Source organism: Hyla sarda, chromosome 1 (genome assembly GCF_029499605.1).
Source record: "Hyla sarda isolate aHylSar1 chromosome 1, aHylSar1.hap1, whole genome shotgun sequence".
NCBI lineage: Eukaryota > Metazoa > Chordata > Amphibia > Anura > Hylidae > Hyla > Hyla sarda.
Genome location: NC_079189.1, coordinates 394,942,313 through 394,964,028, shown reverse-complemented (window position 1 = coordinate 394,964,028; position 21,716 = coordinate 394,942,313). Strand labels below are relative to the sequence as shown.

Here is a 21,716-nt window from a genome sequence, read left to right as displayed (position 1 = left end):
CTCTACATATTTCTCATTTTTTTTCCAATCTCTAGGTAAGACTGGAGAATTAGCAAATTTTTTCAGATGTCTTTCATGAACATCTAAGTGTTATATAGTTTGAATAGCATGTTATAAACATATTTATCATTATAGAATAAAATATTCCATACTTCTTTTTATTAAAAATTTTCTGGAAAAAAAACCCACAAACTTCTTTGGAATAAACATTTTTAATTTTTTCCCAGGCCTCCCCATTTCTAGCTAGCTCAATGATTCAATATATAATTTCTTTGTTAGATTACACAAACCTTAACCCCTTGGGGACGGAGCCCATTATCACCCTAAGGACGGGAGCATTTTTTGCAAATCTGACCACTGTCACTTTAAGCATTAATAATTCTGAGATGCTTTTACTTATAAATTTGATTCCGAGATTGTTTTTTTGTGACATATTCTACTTTATGGTGGTGGCAAATTTTCATCGATACTTGCATTATTTCTTGGTTAAAAATTCAAAAATTTGATGACAAATTAGAAAATTTAGCATTTTTCTAACTTTGAAGCTCTCTGCTTGTAAGGAAAATAGACATTCCAAATAAATTATACATTGATTCACAAATAAAATATGTCTACTTTATATTTGCATCATAAAGTTGACATGTTTTTACTTTTGGAAGACATCAGAGGGCTTCAAAGTTCAGCAGCAATTTTCCAATTTTTCACAAAATTTTCTAAATCTGAATTTTTCAGGGACCAGTTCAGGTTTGTGGATTTTAAGGGCCTTCCTATTAGAAATACCCCATAAATGACCCTATTATAAAAACTGCACCCCTCAAAGTATCCAAAATGACATTCAGAAAGTTTGTTAACCCTTTAGGTGTTTCACAGGAATAGCAGCAAAGTGAAGGAGAAAATTCTAAATCTTCATTTTTTACACTCGTATGTTCTTGTAGACCCAGTTTTTGAATTTTTACAAGTGGTAATAGGAGAAAAAGCCCCCAAAAATTTGTAACCCAATTTCTCTAGAGTAAGGAAATACCTCATATGTGTATGTCAAGTGTTCGGCAGGCAGGCGCAGTAGAGGGCTCAGAAGGGAAGGAGCAACAATGGGATTTTGGAGAGTGAATTTTGCTGAAATGGTTTTTGGGGGGCATGTCACATTTAGGAAGCCCCTATGGTGCCAGAACAGCAGAAAACCCCACATGGCATGACATTTTGGAAACTAAACCCCTCAAGGCATGTAACAAGGGGTCCAGTGAGCCTTAACACCACGCAGGTGTTTGACGACTTTTCCTTAAAATCGGATGTGTAAATGAAAAAACATTTTTTTTCACTAAAGTGCAGTTTCTTCCCCAAATTTACCAAGGGTTATGGGAGAGAATGCCCCCCAAAATTTGTAACCCCATCTCTTCTGAGTATGGGAATACCCCATGTTAGGACGCAAAATGCTCTGCGGGCGAACTACAATGCTCAGAAGAGGAGGAGCGCCATTAAGCTTTTGGAAAGAGAATTCGTTTGGAATGGTAGTCAGGGGCCATGTGCGTTTACAAAGCCCCCCGTGGTGTCAGAACAGTGGTCCCCCCCACATGTGACCCCATTTTGGAAACTACACCCCTCACAGAATTTAATAAGGGGTGCAGTGAGTATTTACACCCCACTGGCGTTTGACAGATCTTTGGAACAGTGGACTGTGCAAATGAAAAATAAAATTTTTCATTTTCACATACCACTGTTCCAAAAATCTGTCAGACACCTGTGGGGCGTAAATGCTCACTGCACCCCTTATTACATTACATGAGGGGTGTAGTTTCCAAAATGGGGTCACATGTGGGGGGGGTCCATTGCTCTGGCGCTATGGAGGCTTTGTAAACTCATGTGGCCTTCAATTCCGGACACATTTTCTCTTCAAAATCCCAATGGCGCTCCTTCTCTTCTGAGCATTGTAGTGCGCCCGCCGAGCACTTTACATCCACATATGGGGTAAGTTCTTACTCAGAGGAAATGGGGTTACAAATTTTGGGGGCTTTTTTCCTATTTTCCCTTGTGAAAATGAAAAATTTAGGGTAACACCAGCATTTTAGTGAAAAAATTTTTTTTTTCATTTTCCCATCCATATTTAATGAAAATTCGTCAAACACCTGTGGGTTGTTCAGGCTCACTATACCCCTTGTTACGTTCCGTGGGGGGTGCAGTTTCAAAAATGGGGTCACATGTGGGTATTTATGTTTTTGTGTTTATGTCAGAACCACTGTAAAATCAGCCACCCCTGTGCAAATCACCAATTTAAGCCTCAAATGTACATGGTGCGCTCTCACTCCTGAGCCTTGTTGTGCATCCGCAGAGCATTTTACGTCCACATATGGGGTATTTCCGTACTCAGGAGAAATTGCGTTACTAATTTTGGGGGGCTTTTTTTTCCTTTTACTGCTTGTGAAAATAAAAAGTATGGGGCAACACCAGCATGTTAGTGTAAAAAATTTTTTTTTTAACACTAACAGGCTGGTGTAGTCCCCAACTTTTCCTTTTCATAAGGGGTAAAAGGAGAAAAAGCCCCCCAAAATTTGTAGTGCAATTTCTCCCGATTACGGAAATACCCCATATGTGGCCCTACACTGTTTCCTTGAAATATGACAGGGCTCCAAAATGAGAGCGCGCCATGCGCATTTGAGGACTAAATGAGGGATTGCATAGGGGTGGACATAGGGGTATTCTACGCCAGTGATTCCCAAACAGAGTGCCTCCAGCTGTTGCTTAACTCCTAGCATGCCTGGACAGTCAGTGGCTGTCCAGAAATGCTGGGAGTTGTTGTTTTGCAACAGCTGGAGGCTCCGTTTTGGAAACACTGCCGTACAATACGTTTTTCATTTTTATTGGGGGGGGGGGGACGACAGTGTAAGGGGGTGAATATGTAGTGTTTTACCCTTTATTATGTGTTAGTGTAGTGTAGTGTTTTTAGGGTACATTCGCACTGGCGTGTTACGGTGAGTTTCCCGCTAGGAGTTTGAGCTGCGGCGAAAAATTTGCCGCAGACCAAACTTGAAGCAGGAAACTTACTGTTAACCTGCCCGTGTGAATGCACCCTGTACGTTCTCATGGGGGGGCAAACCTCCAGCTGTTTCAAAACCACAACTCCTAGCATGCACTGACAGACAGTGCATGCTGGGAGTTGTACTTTTGCAACAGCTGGAGGCACACTGGTTGAAAAACCTTCAGTTAGGTTCTGTTACCTAACTCAGTATTTCCCAACCAGTGTGCCTCCAGCTGTTGCAAAACTACAACTCCCAGCATGTACTAATCGCCGAAGGGCATGCTGGGAGATGTAGTTATGCAACAGCTGGAGGTTACGCAACTACAACTCCCAGCATGGTGAGACAGCTGTTTTGGGCATGCTAGGATTTGTAGTTTTGCAACATCTTGAGGGCTACAGTTTATAGACCACTGCACAGTGATCTCCAAACTGTGACCCTCCAGATGTTGCAAAACTACAAATCCCAGCATGCCCAGACAGCAAAGAGCTATTTGAGCATGCTAGGAGTTGTAATTTTGCAAGATCTGGAGGGATACAGTTTAGTGACCACTATATAGTGGTCTCAAACTGCAGCCCTCCAGCTGTTGCAAAACTACATATTCCAGCATGCCCAAACAGTAAACAGCTGTCTGGGCATGCTGGGAGTTGTAGTTTTGCAACATCTGGAGGGCTTCAGATGTTGCTAGGCAACTTACCGGCTTCCGTAGGATCCAGGGAGCCGTCTTCTTCTGCCGCACGCCGCCCGCGCCGATCTCCGTCGCCGCCCGCCGATCACCGTCGCCCGCAGCCTCCGGACGGGTAAGTGGACCTTTGACGTTCGGTCCCCTTCGTTTCCCCGTTCTGCCCCGCCTATTGTGGGTGGGCAGGACTGGGAAAACAAAAGTAAACCCCTCCGCCCCCGATCTGCTATTGGTGGTCGCGTCTAGACCACCAATAGCAGGGATAGGATTTGCGATTTGCGCTGATCGCTGACATGGGGGGGGTCTAATGACCCCCCTGGGCATTTGCACGGGGTGTCTGCTGATAGATATCAGCAGTCACCCCGGTCCGGTCCCCGCCCGGTGCGCGTCGGGGACCAAAATTCCCACAGGCGTATGGATACGCCCTTCGTCCTTAAGTACCAGGATGCAAGGGCGTATCCATATGCCCTTCGTCCCCAACAGGTTAAAGGGGTACTCCGGTAGAAAACATTTTTTTTTATTTTTTAAATCAACTGGTGCCAGAAAGGTAAACAGATCTGTAAACTACTTCTATTTAAAAATCTTTTTAAAAAAATCTTTAAAACAGAATACTGCACAAAATTTGTCCGAAATAGGCATTTAGTGGGGGAAAAAAAAAACATTCACTTCATTGTGCTTCTGCAGCTACATTCTGAAAAAATATAAGACATGACATATTTTTGCGTAACACAGAATTTTAGCTGTGGAACGTCCACAGTGAAAATTCTGCAGTGTGAATGGGACTGCAGAATTCCATTTAAGTTTAAAGGGATATCCAGGGACAGAAAAACAGAGCTACTTTCTGTCTCCAGGTTGTGTGTGGTATTACAACTTGGCTCCATTCACTTCAATGGAAGTGAGCTGCAGAACCACACCCAACCTGGAGACAGACAGGGAGTAGTTTTTGAAAGAAATAAGCTCTGTTTCTATTCCTGGATTACCCCTTTAATAGGCTATAAAAAAAAATGTACATGCGGATTTCAGAGTAGGTTCACACGTAATGGATCCACATCGTATTTTATGCTGCGGATCTGCAGGTGACCCAACCCTATAGTGTTCCTCCAGCTATTCCCCCCCCCCCCATGTCCTGTTCACAGCAGCAATTTGCAGCTACGAGCAACCACAGAGGGACCTGCAAGTTGCCATGTGCGTTTGCAGTGTACTAAGACATTGCAGAGCACCAGCGATGTCTAAGTACACTGCACATGCGCGCGGCGACTCGCTTGTCCCTGTGTGGCTGCTCGTAGCGGTGCACTGCTGAATGCTGAACATGGAGGGGGGGGGGGGGGGGGTTGGGCACAGCTAGAAGCACATAATAGGGTCGGGTCACCAGCAGATCTGCAGCGTAAAATATGATGCAGATCAGTTATGTGTGACCCTACCCTAAAAGAAAGTCTAATAGAGTTTGTATAAATATATACCCTGCTCACTGTTTTCCAAGGAGAACATGCAGAGGCGAATGGAAATAAAAGGGTACAGCCCTCAGCTGAGTGCTGCTACCCCTTCTTATACATGAAAGGTGGGTGTTTCAGCACCTGGACCCCACGGATCAAAACTTTTGACATGTTACTATGATATACCAGAAATTAGTCAAAGTGGTAATTACTCATTAACAATTCTTCAGTTGAAATCATGAAAAATTCAACCATTCTTCTACATTCTCACCTTAGAAATACTGTTAAAATCCTTCTGTACGGTCTCTTTAAGACATTGGAAATATATTTTCTCTTGTGGCTTAAGCTGTGTAGAGATCCATGAGAAATGACAATTATTCATATACGTTTGTAGGCATGATAACAGATGTATTTGTCATTTATTCCAGTTTGCTACTGAATCACTTGTTACACTAGTAAGGCTATGTTCACACTAAGGAATGTCCACACGGAGATTCTCTGTGCGGACAATCTGTAAACTGCAGGGCGCTAGCATAATTTGCCGATGCTAGGACCGCACAGGAAATTGCCTTCTTAGACTGCTATGTATTCCATGTAGACTCCGCACAAAGAATGAACATGTTCATTCTTTGTGCGGACACAGAAAATGGAATTCCGTACCAGAACATCACCGAAATTCCGCCGTGTGCACGGCTCAGCAGAATCCCGTTGAATCCTACTGCAGCGGAATCTCCTTGTTGGATTCCAATGTGAAATCTGGCATGGAAATTCTGTCATGTGAACATGGCCTAAGAGTTCCCTCTTGGGCCCCCTTATAAGTCAATGGGATCCATTATACAAATTAACATAGGTTAGTTAGCAAGGGTACAACTTTACAACTGACCATACTAGTAAAGCATTTAAGTGTACCAGTTCTTTCAAAATAATTTTAAAAACCTGCATGCAGCTGTGCTTAAAAGTTTGCATATCCTTGAGAATTGGTAATATATGTACCATTCTTAAAGTGAACATGTGTGAGCAAGCAAAACATTTATTTTATATTTTATGTGCTACATATTCAGCTGTTGGTTATATTAGAATTGTATAATCATAAAACAAACCATGACAACAAATAAAATAATGAAATAACCCCTATTTAAACCATGACAACAAATAAAATAATGAAATAACCCCTATTTAAAAGTCTGTGTACCCTTTTTTCTTAATAATGTTTATTGCCCCCTTTAGCAAACATACCCAGTGGGCACTTGGGGCTCATTTGGGGATTTCATATTGGGCAAGTAAGGTCCTTATATACATAATAGGGGATAACTTGCAGATCATTGGGGGTCCAACTGCAGAGACCCCTGCCAATCCTCAGAATGGAATGAAAAAGTAAATAAGTAAATGTTCCTAAATAAGTAAAGCAGGCCGCTGGAACCCCTGTGATCTCTGGCCCGGGACCTCAGTCATCCGATGCACGGAGTGAACTCTGTTCCATTCCAGATGACGAGCGACCACAGCAGTCACACCTCCTCCATTCATGTCTATGGGAGGAGGCAAGATGGCTATGTACTAGCTGTTACACTCCCTCCCATAGACATGAATAGAGGGGGCATGGCTATGTACTAGCTGTTACACTCCCTCCCATAGACATGAATAGAGGGGGCATGGCTATGTACTAGCTGTTACACTCCCTCCCATAGACATGAATAGAGGGGGCATGAACGTCATGAACACGGAAACTCCAAGCTCCCGATTCAGAACGCTGCAGTGCCGTCACGCCTCCTCACATAGACTCAAACGGGGGCGGAGTCATGACGTCACGATACTCCGGCCCCCGTGGTCATCACATGACAGATTCTGATATGGCAGTGTGGCGTGCAGTTCCCCTAGGTTGATGCTGAATGCAAGATTGCGGGGGTCCCCAGAGGTGGGACCCCCGCGGTCAGACATCTTATCCCCTATCCATTGGATGGGAAATGGCAATAGGTTAAGTTACTACGGGGGCAGACTCAGTTGACCTCTTAGGGCCAAGAATCTAGATATAGTATAGTTGCCTGCGGAGAAGCACACCAGGAAGACCATATTTTATAGAATTTGGAGGGGTTCTTGCGATGTTTATAAACTAGGTATTCATAGTTCACTGCGGTATTGACCAGGGCTTTCCAGCCAGAAAGGGTAGGGGTCCTAGGATCCATCCATCGCAGGGCTATGGCCTTGCTGGCTAAGAATAATACTTCCCTAAGGAAAACAATTTTGCTAGGTGTCCATTGTTCCTCATTAAAACTGTGTAACTTCCCGCAAAAATGTATTTATAAGTGCATGTAGTCTGACTCACTGGCCCCACATCTATGACACTCTGAATTTTGGCGTCTGCCCATTCTGACTAGACGAACCAGGGTGAGATATGACTGTTGAAACATGTACAATTGAACAAGTCTGTTATTGATAGAAAGAGAAACACATAGATGAGAAGATAGAGCATCACTCCACTTCTCAACGGTTAAGTCTGGCCTTCCAAGGTGGTTCTACTAAAAGTGGCTCCCTTTCCATCTTAGCGCTCAATAGGGTAGTATAAAGAGCAGAAATAAGACCTCTGTGGCACTGTGATTTAAAAACACCAATTACAGGGAAGCGGGAAAACGGTGTAGAGGAAGTCAAAAATTGCAGCGTGAATGCGTGTCTGAGCTGGAGGTATCTATACAAGGACTGGTGAGGGATGTCCCTATTGTCTTGAAAATATTGCGAGACCCTGAAGCAGTTACCATCATGTAAATCATCAATAGCTAAAACCCCATGAGATTTCCAGAACTGAGGATCCAGTAGTGCAGAGAAGTGGGGTCGGACCATAATGGTCTATCCAGCATAATATCAGTGTACGTGAGGAGCTTTTTTTGTAGCAGCCAAAACTTGAGATGCTAATCTATGTAGAGGCAATCACAGACCACCCAAGCCTAACCTACCCTCCAGAACAGGCCATAGCTTGGTTAAGTTTAGGCAGTGAGTTAAATGTTGTTCACTATTAGGTAGGGATGGTGAAGTAACCCAGCATCTAAGGTAGCGAAGTTGTCCCGCCAGGTAATATAGATGCATGTCAGGAAGCGACATACCTCCCTGACATTTAGAACGTTGTAGGAGAGACAATTTAAGTTTGGATCTATTCCCACCCCACACCAAAAATGGAGAAAGGGCATGCCATTGCTTGAAAAACTTCACCGGAACTGGAGCAGAGGCGTGTTCAAGCTGATACAAGCATTTAGGAAGAATCACCATCTTGATTGGATTGATGCGACCTGCCACGGAAAGTGGCAAGGTTGCCCATACCCTAAATTTCTCCCGTATGAAGGGAAGAAGGGGTTGGATATTCATCAGGTGGTTGTTCTCAAAGACTCGATTAATATGAATACCAAGGTACTTAAACTGGGAGACCACCTTTAAGCCGTGAATGCACTCCCCCCAATCAGCATCTCGCAGAGGCATAAAAACTGACTTATCCCAATTTATGCTGAGTCCAGAGTTGTCACCAAACCAGTCAATAAGCATGACACCAAAAGGGAGAGTCTCAGTTGGGTCGGACATAAATAGTATTATGAATTCGGGTAGAAAAACAGACATGGTGCACATCTACAATCTTGTATAATGATCTGATTGCTTCTCAGCATAATATCAAAAACTAACAGGTTGTTAGTATACATTTTTGATCAAAAAGTACAAGCCCACTCGCCACGTCAAGGCCACCTATTTAGAGTGGGTCCCTAACGTCCCTAGCATAAAATGGCGCAGCACCGAGCGGCGACCACCACCGCCGCAACACCAATGCCCACAGGGGGGAACGAACCACCGGCAGAGCGGCCCCAATGCCACTCAAACCAGTCTATGGGCCGCACCCCCCCGCAGACACGGCGCCACGGCAGCAACGGACACCGCACAGCACCACACCAGTGAGAACAAGGTGTAATGGCTCACTTACCATGCTCTCTCAGTCAGACTGGGAGGCTGCTAGGAAAGAAATGACTCATGTGTAGCTAACTACTACTTATATAGGGTTGGGCTGAGGGGGTGGGGAAGAGTGCAGCACATGTTCAAACAAAAAAAAGAGGGGATAGAAATCACAGTGTGAATTCGGGTAGAAAAACAGACATGGTGCACATCTACAATCTTGTATAATGATCTGATTGCTTCTCAGCATAATATCAAAAACTAACAGGTTGTTAGTATACATTTTTGATCAAAAAGTACAAGCCCACTCGCCACGTCAAGGCCACCTATTTAGAGTGGGTCCCTAACGTCCCTAGCATAAAATGGCGCAGCACCGAGCGGCGACCACCTCCGCTCCACATAGTATTATGTTATGAGCATACAGGCCTACCTTATTCTTCCTCGAACCAACACATATTCCAGAATAATCAGGGTGTTGACGTATCTGCAGAGCCAAGGGCTCAATGGCAATGGCAAATAGCAAGGAAGAGATAGGGCACCCCTGTCACGTGCCCTGGCAAGGGCAAAGTATGGGAAGAGATCCCCATTAACAGACATTTGGGCTCTCGGGGAGCTGTAAAGGAGGTAGATCCATTTGATAAAGTTGGGACCAAAACCAAAACATCCAAAGACCTCTAGGAGGAAGGGCCATTCTAAGGAGTCAAAAGCCTTAGCGGCGTCTAAAGAGGCCATCGCCCAATACTCCCTATTCGCTACCCCCACCCGAGCTAGTACCTAAACTCAGCGCATATTATCAGAGGTTGAGCGACCCGGCATGAATCCTGATTGGTCCATGTGGATAATCTCCAACTAGCCCGATTAAGTCTGGTAGTAAGCATTTTAGTAAGTAATTTGTAATCCAAATTTAAAAGATAAATGGGCCGATATGAGCCACAGTCTAGAGGATCTTTATCTGGCTTCAATATGACCACAATGGAGGCATCATTGAAGGAATCAGGGAGTCTGCCTGCAGCAAAGGCTGCATGATACATAGACAACAGACAGGGAGCCAGCTGCTCCCTATACTCTTTGTATACTTCCAATGGAAGACCATCGGGGCCCAGCGACTTACCTCTCGCTAGGGCACCCAAGGCATCAGCTAATTCCTCCATTGGGAAGCCAAATTATTAAAGAGAAGCGGCACTATCGGCAGAAAGTCTAGGGAAGGTGATAGAGTCCAGGAAAGAAGCAAAGTCCTCATGGGAATAAGTGGCCGGTGAGAAATCAGAGTAGAAACTGGCAAATCTATCTGAAATATGGGAATTCGTAGTCAAGATGGAGCCATCCGAGGCATGGATCTGTAAAACTGTCGGAGAGAGCTTTTAGCCAGCAGTTTGCTAGACTAGTTGCTTAACCCAAAGGTCACTTGATGATTAAAAAATAATTTGCTTTCTCCTGTAAACAATGGAGATAAAGATGGCCAGCCTGAAGCCAGTCATCCTTATGAGGGTCAGTAGGGTCAGCTACATATCTCTGCTCCAGCTCAGAACAATGCATCGCCAACTCATTCTCCTCCCACACCGACTCCCGCTTGAGTTAAGAAATTGCAGATTGCAGACAACTGCACAAAAATGCTTTAGCCAATTCCCACACCACTAATTTATCCTCAACACCACTATGGTCGTTCATAAACATCTGCAGTTGTACTGGGACACCATCATGAGGGCCTAGAGGGGACAACCAGTATGGGTTAAACCTCCAGATCCTAACATTAGTGGAACCCAGTAGTTCTAAGGTTAGCAGCAGCATTAACGTTTGCCAAGGCCTTCACCTGAGGTATCATTAGGGTATTGCCCACCATAAATTCGATCCGTGATAAAGAGTTACAACCAGCCGCTTGACAAAAATATGTGCTTGTACTCGGGTGTAAGGGTCTATAAATATCCAACCATCCCAACTCAGAGAGTAATGTGGCTAACGGTGTAAAGGAACACTGGGATGTGCAGCAGAGCTGCCCCTATCTAATCTGCAGTCTAATACATTGTTGAAGTTACCCATACAGAGAATTTTGGCTCCAGGGAAGGAAGCAGCAAACACAGCTGCCTGATGAAGTACATCTAGGGAGCCTGGTGGTGGAACATAAACTCCTAAAAGAACATATGGGGAGTTGTCTATGAGGGAAGAAAAACAAAGACTGGGTCAATTTGGGTCTGACGTACTTCCCATTTCAGGGATTTATGAATCATAAAGGACACACCTCTGGAGTGAGAGGTGTAGCATGAGTGCAGAGTACACTGCACCCAGGGTCGTGATAACCAGCGGGTGTTGGTAATGGTCAGGTGTGTCTCCTGCAGGCAAACAATTAAGGGAGTGTACTTACGGAGAGTGGCATATACCAGGGATCGCTTACGAAGGCAGCCAAGGCCTCATACATTCCACGAGAGGCACTTCACAGTAGCCATGGGGCCAACATGGAAGAGGAACTACAGGAGAGACAAAATAGGTAAGCGAGGGCATAGAGTCCGTCCAGGAGAGGGAGTAAATAAAGAAGGACCGGAAAACGAGTGAGTGCATAGAAGGACAGGACATGGACAAAACAAAAGGGGACCAACATAAAACAAATAAAACATGTTCATCGAGTCCACAGACTAAGTGTCGGTGGAGTCAATAGGCATGGGGGGTGGGGGGGGGGAGTTCATGCGTCAGGTATAAAGGACTACGGGACTCATGTAGATCCGATGCCTGACAGCTATAGCTGACTTTAACATAGGAACAAATCCCCTGAGGAAACACAAGCAGTGCTAGAGGAGCCCAGACAGAATCCACCCGCGAGCTTAATAGCCATAGCACCAACCCGGCAAGCTAGTACAGAAACAGGAGGAGTGAGAAAAGAGAGGCCATCAAGATGAGGAGAGGGAGAGAAGAGATGGGGGGGGGGGGAAGTGAATGTAAAAAGTTAAATCAGGAAGAAGGAAGAGGGGGGGAAGAAAGGAGAAGGGAGAGAAGAAGCACGGGAGAGAGGAAAACAAGAGGGGAAAGAAGGAAATATAAGCAACACAGCCTAAAGAAACTATACATGGTCATATACGTATACAATCAACACATAGCGGCAATAATAAGTGGAGAAGTGTGGGCCAACGAACATGTACATAGAGGGGAACGGGGGAGAAGGGGTAAAGAGTGGGAGAGTAGGGGACACATGTGGTGGAGCAAAAATGTATGACCACGGAGTCACAGCAGTCAGTGACTGTCCAGCCCGAAATATATCCAGTCCATGGGAAGCTATGGAAAGAGCGAAAGTCCAGGTAGCAATACGGAGTGAAGGACCAAGGAATGAGGGAGAAGGAAGGGAATAGTTTAAGGGAGTGGGAGAAATGCTGTGGGAAGGGGGAGAGGAGAACTCTGATGGGTATCGGAGGGAGATTGGAAGGGGGGCTAGAGTAAACTCCTGTGTCCAGCAGGTAGGTAGAAGAGGGCAAAAGGCCAATGAAGGGGTCAGGTTCAGGCCAGGGCTGGGCACAGTACTCACGACAGGTCCAGCATTGCAGACAGCAGGTCCTCATGTGAGGGGAGAGAGCAGCATCATACTTGCAGATAGACTAGACGTCAGGCTAAGGCACAGAGAAGTTCAGGGTCTCACCAAGCGGCAGACTTATGGTTGAACATTGCACCGTCGTGAAGCCCACTCATCAGCCTCCTGTGGGGTCAGGAAGAAGAGGGTACGTTCATCAGAGACGGTCAGAGTAGATCATAGAATACGGTACCGCCAGTTCATGTAGCTTCCGTTTCACAGCTTGAAAAGTGGCCCTTTTCTTCTGGAGGTCTGGGGAAAAGTCCGGTAAGATGGAGACCGGGGAGCCATTGTAGAAGATCTCCGGCAGGCGACTGAGCAGGCGCAAGGCCAGGTCCCAGTCACTGCAATTGAGTATACGGGCCAGAAGTGGCCACTGTGGGGCCCCAGGTGGGAGAGGGCGAGTCGGCACTTGGTGGGCTCACTGGACCGCAAAGGCTGAGGAAAAGGAAGCATTGGGCAGAAGCTCCCACAGCAACTGCTCCACAAACGGACCTGGGTCCTTGCCCTCATAGCGCTCCGATAGAACAACTATACAAAGGTTATTTCTCCTCCGTCTGCTCTTGAGTTCGTCAGCCTTCTCCCTCCACTGTGAAGATGTGCATTTAAGGGCCTCTATGGTAGCAGATATTATCCTCCATAGTAGATATGCGGTCCTCCGCTACTCTGTCCCTCAAGTTGTGGAGGTCTTGACGTAGCAGGCCAATGTCCACCTTAACTTCCTCCAGCATGCTGGTGACCGAAGTTTTGCAGACTGTGATAGCAGAGAGTAGATGAGCAGAAACGTCTCCAAGAGTTAGTTATGCAGGTGAGGAAGATAGAGCCGATGGCAGGCAGGCAGCAGAAGAACCTGCATTTGAGGGCGGTGAGCAGTCGGTGAAATCTTGGGGGACCACACGGGCGAATGTTTGTAGCTTCGCTGCCGCCGCTGAGTTGCCTTTATTTGTTGGCATGATGGGGCCAAGTGATCCACTTCTGTTCCGAAGCCTCTGGGGTAGGGTCAGGGGGTCCAGTATAATGGCAGGAGTAGTAAAAGTACGGGCTCAAAGAGGAGCTACAGCAGCATGCGTCTGCTCAGCTCGGCGTCCAGGCCACGCCCCCACTGATCACCACTTTTCTTCGCTTTTTTTTATTTTCAGGGTTGTTTGGCCACAAAAAACGTGGAAAAAAATACTTGCACCCAAAAAAAGTGCTGATCAAACCACTGATCAGCAATCAGGGCAATCTGCACACAGGGTAAGGTCCAGCCACATAGTGCAGAACAGTCACTGGTAGCACAGACGGCATACCTCCCCCAAAAACCTTCCAAAAACCCTACTTTATTACAGTAAAAATAAAAAAAAAGCACTACACCTACACTACATTACACACTGAAATAATGAAATAAAGTGAAAACACTATACATTTACAGACAGTTACCCTCTATAAAATTAAAATGGTCGGAAGGCTCTTTTTTGGTGGAGGAGGAATACTCCATTCTTGCCTCCAAGACCGCCAATGAGGGATACCCCACCTTTCTTCATTCCTCCCTCTTGCAATCATCCAGTGATGATGAGCACCCTAGAAGGTGGCGCGGCAGGGCAATCCCCGTAGAGGTCCCCCCCAAACTAGTGCCCCTGTCCCCCATAAAAGTTTTCCCTGTCAACTCTACAATTTTCCATCCCCGATATAGGTGACACCGTCTGGACCCCAGTTCCAGATGGTTAAAAGCCACAGATTCCTGGATTTGTTGGCCACCCAGGAATCCAAATTGATCCTGCAGTTCTCACTGAAAGTAACTTTACCTTTTTTTCAGGAAGGACTTTGTCAATTTGCTGGTGGCTCAAAAGAACTTGTCCGCCCAACAGTTCAACAGTTTGTGGCTCAGCACCCCAATGCTTTTTTGGCTAGGCCCCATATCAATGCAGTAAATCAGTTGGCTTCATGGCTGCCATTGCGCCGGGTGCAGAAATATACATGTCACAAGTCGGCCCTAAAGTTGCATGTGAGGAAGATGAGCCCAGGCACACCCCCTCCATGCAAAATCCTCTCAATCGCTGCAACTAGAGATGAGCGAACTTGCAGTAAATTTGATTCGTCACAAACTTGTCGGCTCGGCAGTTGATGACTTATCTTGCATAAATCAGTTCAGCTTTCAGGTGCTCCGGTGGGCTGGAAAAGGTGGATACAGTCCTAGGAAAGAGTCTCCTAGCACTGTATCCACCTTTTCCAGCCCACGGGAGCACCTGAAAGCTGAACTAATTTATGCAGGATTAGTCATCAACTGCCGAGCCAAGAAGTTTGCGACAAATCGAATTTACTGTAAGTTCACTCATCTCTAGCTGCAACGGTCAGCCACCCCTGTGCAAATCCCTAATTTAGGCATAAAATTAGCATGGAGCTCTTTCACTCATGAGCTCTCTCGTATTTAAAGGCAACAGTTCATTCCCACATATGGGGTCTTGAGAAATTGCATTACTTATTTTGGGGGGCTTTTCTCCTTTTACCACTTGTGAAAATGAAAAATTGGGGGCTAAACCAGCATGTTTGTGTAAAAAAAAACAAATTTTTTTTACACTTACATGCTGGTGTTGTTCCATTTTTTAATTTCCACAAGTGGTAAAAGGAGAAAAAGACCCCCAAAATAAGTAATGCAATTTCTCTCGAGTACAGATATACCCCATATGTGGACGCAAAGTGCTCTGCGGGCGCACAACAGGGCTCAGGAGTAAAAGCGCACCATGTACATTTGAGGCCTAAATTAGTGATTTGCACAGGGGTCGCTGATTCGCGGTTCTGACAAACGCAAAAAAAAAAAAAAAAAAACACCCGCATATGACCCTATTTTGGAAACTGCACCCCTCACGGAACGTACACAGTGAGCCTTAACACCCCACAGGTGTTTGACACATTTTCGTTAAAAAGTTAGACATGAAAAATTTGATTTTGTTCACTAAAATGCTGGTGTTATCTCAAATTTTTCATTTTCACACAGGGGGAAATAGGCAAAAAGCTCCCCAAAATGTGTAACCATTTCTTCTGGGTAAGGAAAGATCCCATATGTAAATGTTGTAAAGTGCTCTGCGGGCGCACTAAAGGGCTCAGGAGAGAAGGAGCGAAATTAGGCTTTTGGAGAGAGAATTTGACTGGAATTGAAGGCATGTGCGTTTACAAAGCCCCCATGCTGCCAGAACAGTGGACCCCCCCCCCCCCCCCCACATGTGACTACATTTTGGAAATTAAACACAGAAGGTAACAAGGGGTGCAGCAAGCATTTACACCCCACTGGTGTCTGACAGATTTTTGAACAGTGGTCTGTGAAAATTAAAAATAAAATTTTTCATTTGCATAGCCCAATTCCAAAAATCTGACAAACGCCAGTGGAGTGTAAATGCTCACTGCACCCCTTATAAGATTCCGTGAGGGGTGCACTTTATGAATTGGGGTCACATGTGGGGGGGAGTCCACTGTTCTGACACCATCGGGCTTTGTAAACGCATATGGCTTCCAACTTCCATTCCAACCAATTCTCTCTCCAAAAGCTCAATGGCGCTCTTTCCCTTCTGAGTCATGTTGTGCGCCCTCGGATTAACATTACACATATGGGGTATTTCCTTACTCAGAAGAAATATTGTTACAAATTTTGGGGGGCTTTTTCTCCTATTACCCTTTGAAAATCAAAAATATGGGGTAACACCAGCATTTTAGTGAAATTTTTTTTTACTTTTTCACTTACAACTTTAGCGAAAATTCGTCAAACACCTGTGGGGTGTTAAGGCTCACTGTACCCCTTGTTACGTTCCTTGAGTGGTGTAATTTCCCTAATAGTGTGCCATGTGTTTTATTTTTTATGTAATATGCCCCCCAAAAACCATTTCAGCAAAATTCGCTCTCCAAAACCCCAATGGCGCTCCTTCTTTTCTGAGCCCTGTAGTGCGGCCACAGAGCACTTTACATCCACATGAGTTATTTCCGTACTCGAGAGAAATTAGGATACACATTTTGGGGGGCTTTTACCCCTTGTAAACATGGAAAAAATGGGTCTAGAAACATCACTGCTCTAGAGAAGATCTGCATGGAGGAATGGGTCAAAATACCATCAACAGTGTGTGAAAATCTTGTGAAAATGTTTGACCTCTGTCATTGCCAACAAAGGGTATATAACAATGTATTGAGATGAACTTTTGTTATTGACCAAATACTTATTTTCCACCATAATTTGCAAATAAATTCTTTGAAAATCAGACAATATGATTTTATGGATTTTTTTTTCTCATTATGTCTCTCATAGTTGAGGTATACCTATGATGAAAATTTTAAGTGAGAGAACTTGCACAATTGGTGGCTGACTAAATACTTTTTTCCCCACTGTACATGTATGGGTGCTTTTGTTTTTTTTTGGGGTGGGGTGAGGGGGGGGGGGGGGTTATCGGAAAGGGCCATTTATTTAAATAATTTTTATATTTTACACTTTTTACAGGGTATACTATGCTGCAGTACATCTGCCAGTCTCACACTGACATTACGCCTGTGCGATCCAGCCTATGGCTGAACCTCACAGGCTGCCATACTAGGCAAACAGGAGTCCAGCAGCTGGCCTCCTTCTGCCATGGCAACCAACATGATCCCGGGATCGCTGTTGGTGTACAGGGGGAGCCCCCTCCCCGAGTCAACCCCATTGATTCTGTGATCAGGACTGATCACTGCATCTATGAAGTTAATACTGCCAAGGCCGGCGCAATCCCAGTCTCGCCAGCAGCGGAAGGACTCTGATTAACAATATGGTCCCGCTGTCGATCTCCTGCAGCTGACGTATGCATACGTCCTAGGACAGGAAGGGGTTAAATGGTAATAACTTTGACATGCTTTAACTGAGTGATGCGACTCTGAGAATGTTTTTTCGTGACATACTGTACTTTTTGGTAAATCTTTGTTGAGACAGCATTTTTTGCGAAAAACTCCAGAATATTGTAAAAAAAAAATTTTTTCATGGCGTTCACTGTGCAGTAAAAATGATACCTTCATTCTGTGGTTCGGTACGAATATGGCAATACCCAACTTATATAGCTTTTTATATCCTTTTTTCTTTTCACAAGAAAATCCTTTTTTTTCCTTTTTGGTTTTGCCATGTTCTGACAGCCCTAACTTTATTTTTTATCCAACGCCATTATATGAGGGCTTATTTTTTATGGAACAAGCTCTTCTTTTTATTGGTACCATTTTTTCCAATACATGCTATCTTTTTTGATCTTTTTTATTCCATGTTTTGGACCAAAATTAGCGATTCTTTCACTTTTTTTATTTAACATCATTCACCGTACGGGATAAATAACTACCGTTTTATTGTACAAGTCATTACGAACGTGGCAATACCTAATATGTTTAGGTTTTTGTTTTATTTTTATACAGGGCTTTATTGGGAAAGGAGCATTTGTTTTAGTTTTTTCACACTTTATTCATTGAAAAACCTTTTATTTTTATATTTTTTACCTGTTATACCCTGCTCCAGTACAGATGTACTGCAGTATAGTATAACTGTCAGTCTCACACTGACATTCAGCCTATGGCTGAATCTCTGAAGCTGCCGTACTAGGCAGACAGGAGGCAATCAGCTGGCCTCCTGCTTCCTTTTTTATAAAAAAAAAACTCCCCCACAAGCCCTCGTTAATCATTTTATTAATATTAAACAAATAAAAAAGCTGGTCATCCTAATCGTAGTCCAGCGAATCCGAAAATTTGTAATGAACCCGTGTTAAGCCCGCAGGGCTGTATTTGTGGGAGGGGCGTTGATCCCTATTTAAAGGGGTACTCCGGCCCTAAGACATGTTATCCCCTATACAAAGGATAGGGAATAAGACGTCTGATCATGGGGTCCCCACCTGTGAGCACTGCAGAAAGCGCTGGAGGCTCCAAGTCTTATGTACTCTGGGCAGAGATAACTTATGCCCCCTCCCATAGACTTTCAATGAGGGCGCGGGACGTGGCGTCAAGATACTCCGTCCCCGTGGTCAGGAAGCATAAGACTTGGAGCCTCCAGAGCTTCCTGCAGTGCTCACAGGTGAGTGCTGCATGCTAGATTGCGGGGGTCCCCAGCGGCAGGACCCCCGCGATCAGACATCTTATGCCCTATCCTTTGGATAGGGGATAAGATGTCTTAGGGCCAGAGTACCCCTTTAACCTCCCCATTGTTCTGCTACCTGGGCATTGTTGCCTGTGCAAGCGGGAGATTCAGTTTCTGGAGAGCTGTGCTGGTGGTGTCCGGTCCCGATGGGGAGCAGGTTTTCAGTTGATTTCTGTCTTTATTGCGGCTGTTCGTACAGGCTAGTTTTGCCAAACCCCCTGCCCTCAACCTTACTCTGATGCGGTTCTTGCCTGGCCTCGGAAATTTCTGTCTCTTGTGCCGGCTGCCAAGTTTTCTCACACAGGAAGAGAATTACCGTCCGCGATCCTGATTTTATATCAAGAGAAGAGGCCTCACATTATATGCAAATTTTTTCTTTGCTGCAAAATTTAGCAGCAGAATAAGTTTATAATCAGTGTTGAAGAAAAAGCTTTACAATGCATATGCACAACCAAGTATGCTATACGATAAGTACTAACCAACGAGAATGGGACCCAGGTAATTAAAGGTGCTGCATTACTGAACACACCCTCTTTCTTTGCTGCTAGTGCAGATGAGTACACATATATATTGTTGTATTTTCTTCATGATATATTTTTTTTATATTCATTACCCCCCCCCCCTTCCTTCATGTTTTTCGGCATCTGTATGCTTTTACCTCTGCTCTTCAGGCTTTCCAGCGCCGCCATATCTCTGTGACACACTTTTTCACTTCCTGCAAGGTCACGGGTCAGTTGACGCTCAGCTGACATGCTGCCGCTCTTTCTTCCCTCAGATGCTGCGTATGCTCTGTCGGTGCATTCCTGCCAGCGCTTGTTACTGACTAGAGATTCAGCAGCTCCCGGCTCTGTAAATTTCCACCCGCAGTTCATATTTAATCCTCTGCTGCTCCCTACTGTCCTTTTCAGGATGGTACACATATTTTTTTTTACTATATATATATATATTTTATTATTTTTTTACTTCTTTATATATTAATTCCTATATATACTGTGGCAGTGTGGCAAGGAAAGGGTGTATTTCCCTTGCTAACTCTGCAGAATGCTCCACCTGTGGCCTGATTAATGAGGTATCAGAAAGGGAAAGTGTGTTTAAAAGGAAAAGAAACAGAATAGTTGGGGCTCTCCCTGGGTAACAGCATGTCGCTCTAGGGGGAGACACACTGACCCTGTTGAGGAAACACACAGCGAACTGTGAGCGGTCCAAGAAGTGAAGAAGTGGTGTGAACTGTGAGTAACAGGTTGCAGGGGCACATGTTTTATGCTGGCTGAGGGTAGCTCACCAGTTAGTAGTCAGGGCAAGCTGATATGTGTAGTCAGTGACCAGACGGTCTAGGTCTTTGGTTTGTTCTTGAGTTATGTATTGTTTTACCTGCAACCTGTCTAAATAAAGCTGGCAAGGTGCCAGGCTTGCATGAATAACCGTTGTCTGCGGGTTTTTTGAGTGGAAACGTGTCCCGTGGCAGTGTCCAGGACGATGCCGGAGCTAATCCCCAAGGAGGAATCCTTACAATACATATTATATTATATACAGTGGTCCCTCAACATACGATGGTAATTCGTTCCAAACGGACCATCGTTTGTTGAAACCATCGTATGTTGAGGGTTCCGTGCAATGTAAAGTATAGGACAGTGGTCTACAACCTGCGGACCACCAGATGTCCAGGCATACTGGGTGTTGTAGTTTTGCAACATCTGGAGGTCCGCAGGTTGTAGACCACTGTTAGAGAAAGTTGTACTCACCTGTCCCCTCAGCTCCGGACCATCACCGCTGCCCAGGATGTCGCCGTCCATCGCTGTCGCCGCGTCCCCGAGGTGTCCCCGACGCTCCGGCAAGGCCTCTGCTTCCACGGTAACCGCGCTCTCCGTCGCCGCCATCACGTCGCTACGCGCGCCGCTCCTATTGGATGATGGGACGGCGTGCGCAGTGATGTGATGACGTCGATGGAGAGCGCCGACGATGCAGAGGATCCCGAAGAGGACGCGCCGGAGCCCCGAGGACAGGTGAGTGACCATCACCGGAGCTCATGGGGCACCGTAAATGGCTATCTGGCGGCAGCTGAAGCAGTCAGCGCTGCCGGATAGCCGTTTATGCGATGGCCACGACATAAAAAAGCATTGTATGTTGATGCTGCCTTCAACATGCGATGGCCTCTGAGAGGCCATCACATGTTGAAATTATCTTATGTCGGAGCCATCGTAGGTCGAGGGGTCACTGTAATTTATTCTCTAAAAAAATAATTCCTGTATTATACTAACTGTATTTAATTGTATATATTATTTACGATTTACTAATTATTAATTTATTAATATATTTTCATTATAATTCATATATTTACACCATTTAGTCAGTTCCACATATTCAGACTCATTATGTCTTCTGACCAGACATCTTCTAAGGATTGTGATCATATTTCTAATGACCAGATACAAGATATTGTAGACCAATCTGTGTCACGGTCGGTCCAGTCAGCAGTAATCACTGCCAAGGCGACTATGCATGAGTCAGTGGAGAAATCGGTTGCCATGGTAATTTTGCAATCTTATGCCCAAAAAGCACCCCAGAGCATTCAATACTCCCAGAGTCTTTCTTTAAAGAGGCATTCTCATAATGACAGCCAAACTCCTTCTAAACACAGGAAAACTACTCCTATGGAGGTGTGCCAAGAAATTGAAGCAGGCATGCGCCCTTCTTGCAGCCCCAAAGCAAGTGCTCCTTTATTGCACCAATCACCCTCCACCTGTGAGGAAGGAAATGAAACATGGGTTCATAAAGCCTTTCATCAGTCAAAATCGAATTCTTCTGAAGAATGCTCTGAGGACTCTTCTGCAGAGGATTCTATCTCCTCAGATTCAGATGACCCCTCCTATTGCTCCATTGAGTCAGAGGGCAGTGATACAAATTTTGATGAATCAGACACTAGGAGCTCCGCTATTCTTGATAGCACAGTAGCCCCATATTTTGATCCCTCCAAGATCAGGCACCTGCGATCGGGAGAGAGGATCCCCAACCCCCAGGTGGA

At 45.0% G+C, this 21,716-nt stretch overlaps 1 protein-coding gene across 16 annotated transcripts in view; it reads right to left on the bottom strand.

Annotated features, from left to right (window-relative positions):
* Positions 1-21,716, bottom strand: part of RNF212B (ring finger protein 212B) — a 465,717-nt gene that overhangs the window by 340,455 nt on the left and 103,546 nt on the right. For 14 of the 16 annotated variants that reach the window (XR_008845195.1, XR_008845189.1, XR_008845186.1 and 11 more), the window contains one exon: positions 5,395-5,469. The exons of the other annotated variants lie outside the window; for them this stretch is intronic. Coding sequence is in view for 8 of the 14 variants with exons in the window: in XM_056526195.1 (XP_056382170.1) it covers positions 5,395-5,469 (75 nt within the window). In the remaining 6 variants the exon portion in view is untranslated. The remainder of the gene's footprint in view (positions 1-5,394; positions 5,470-21,716) is intronic. 16 annotated transcript variants of the gene reach the window in all.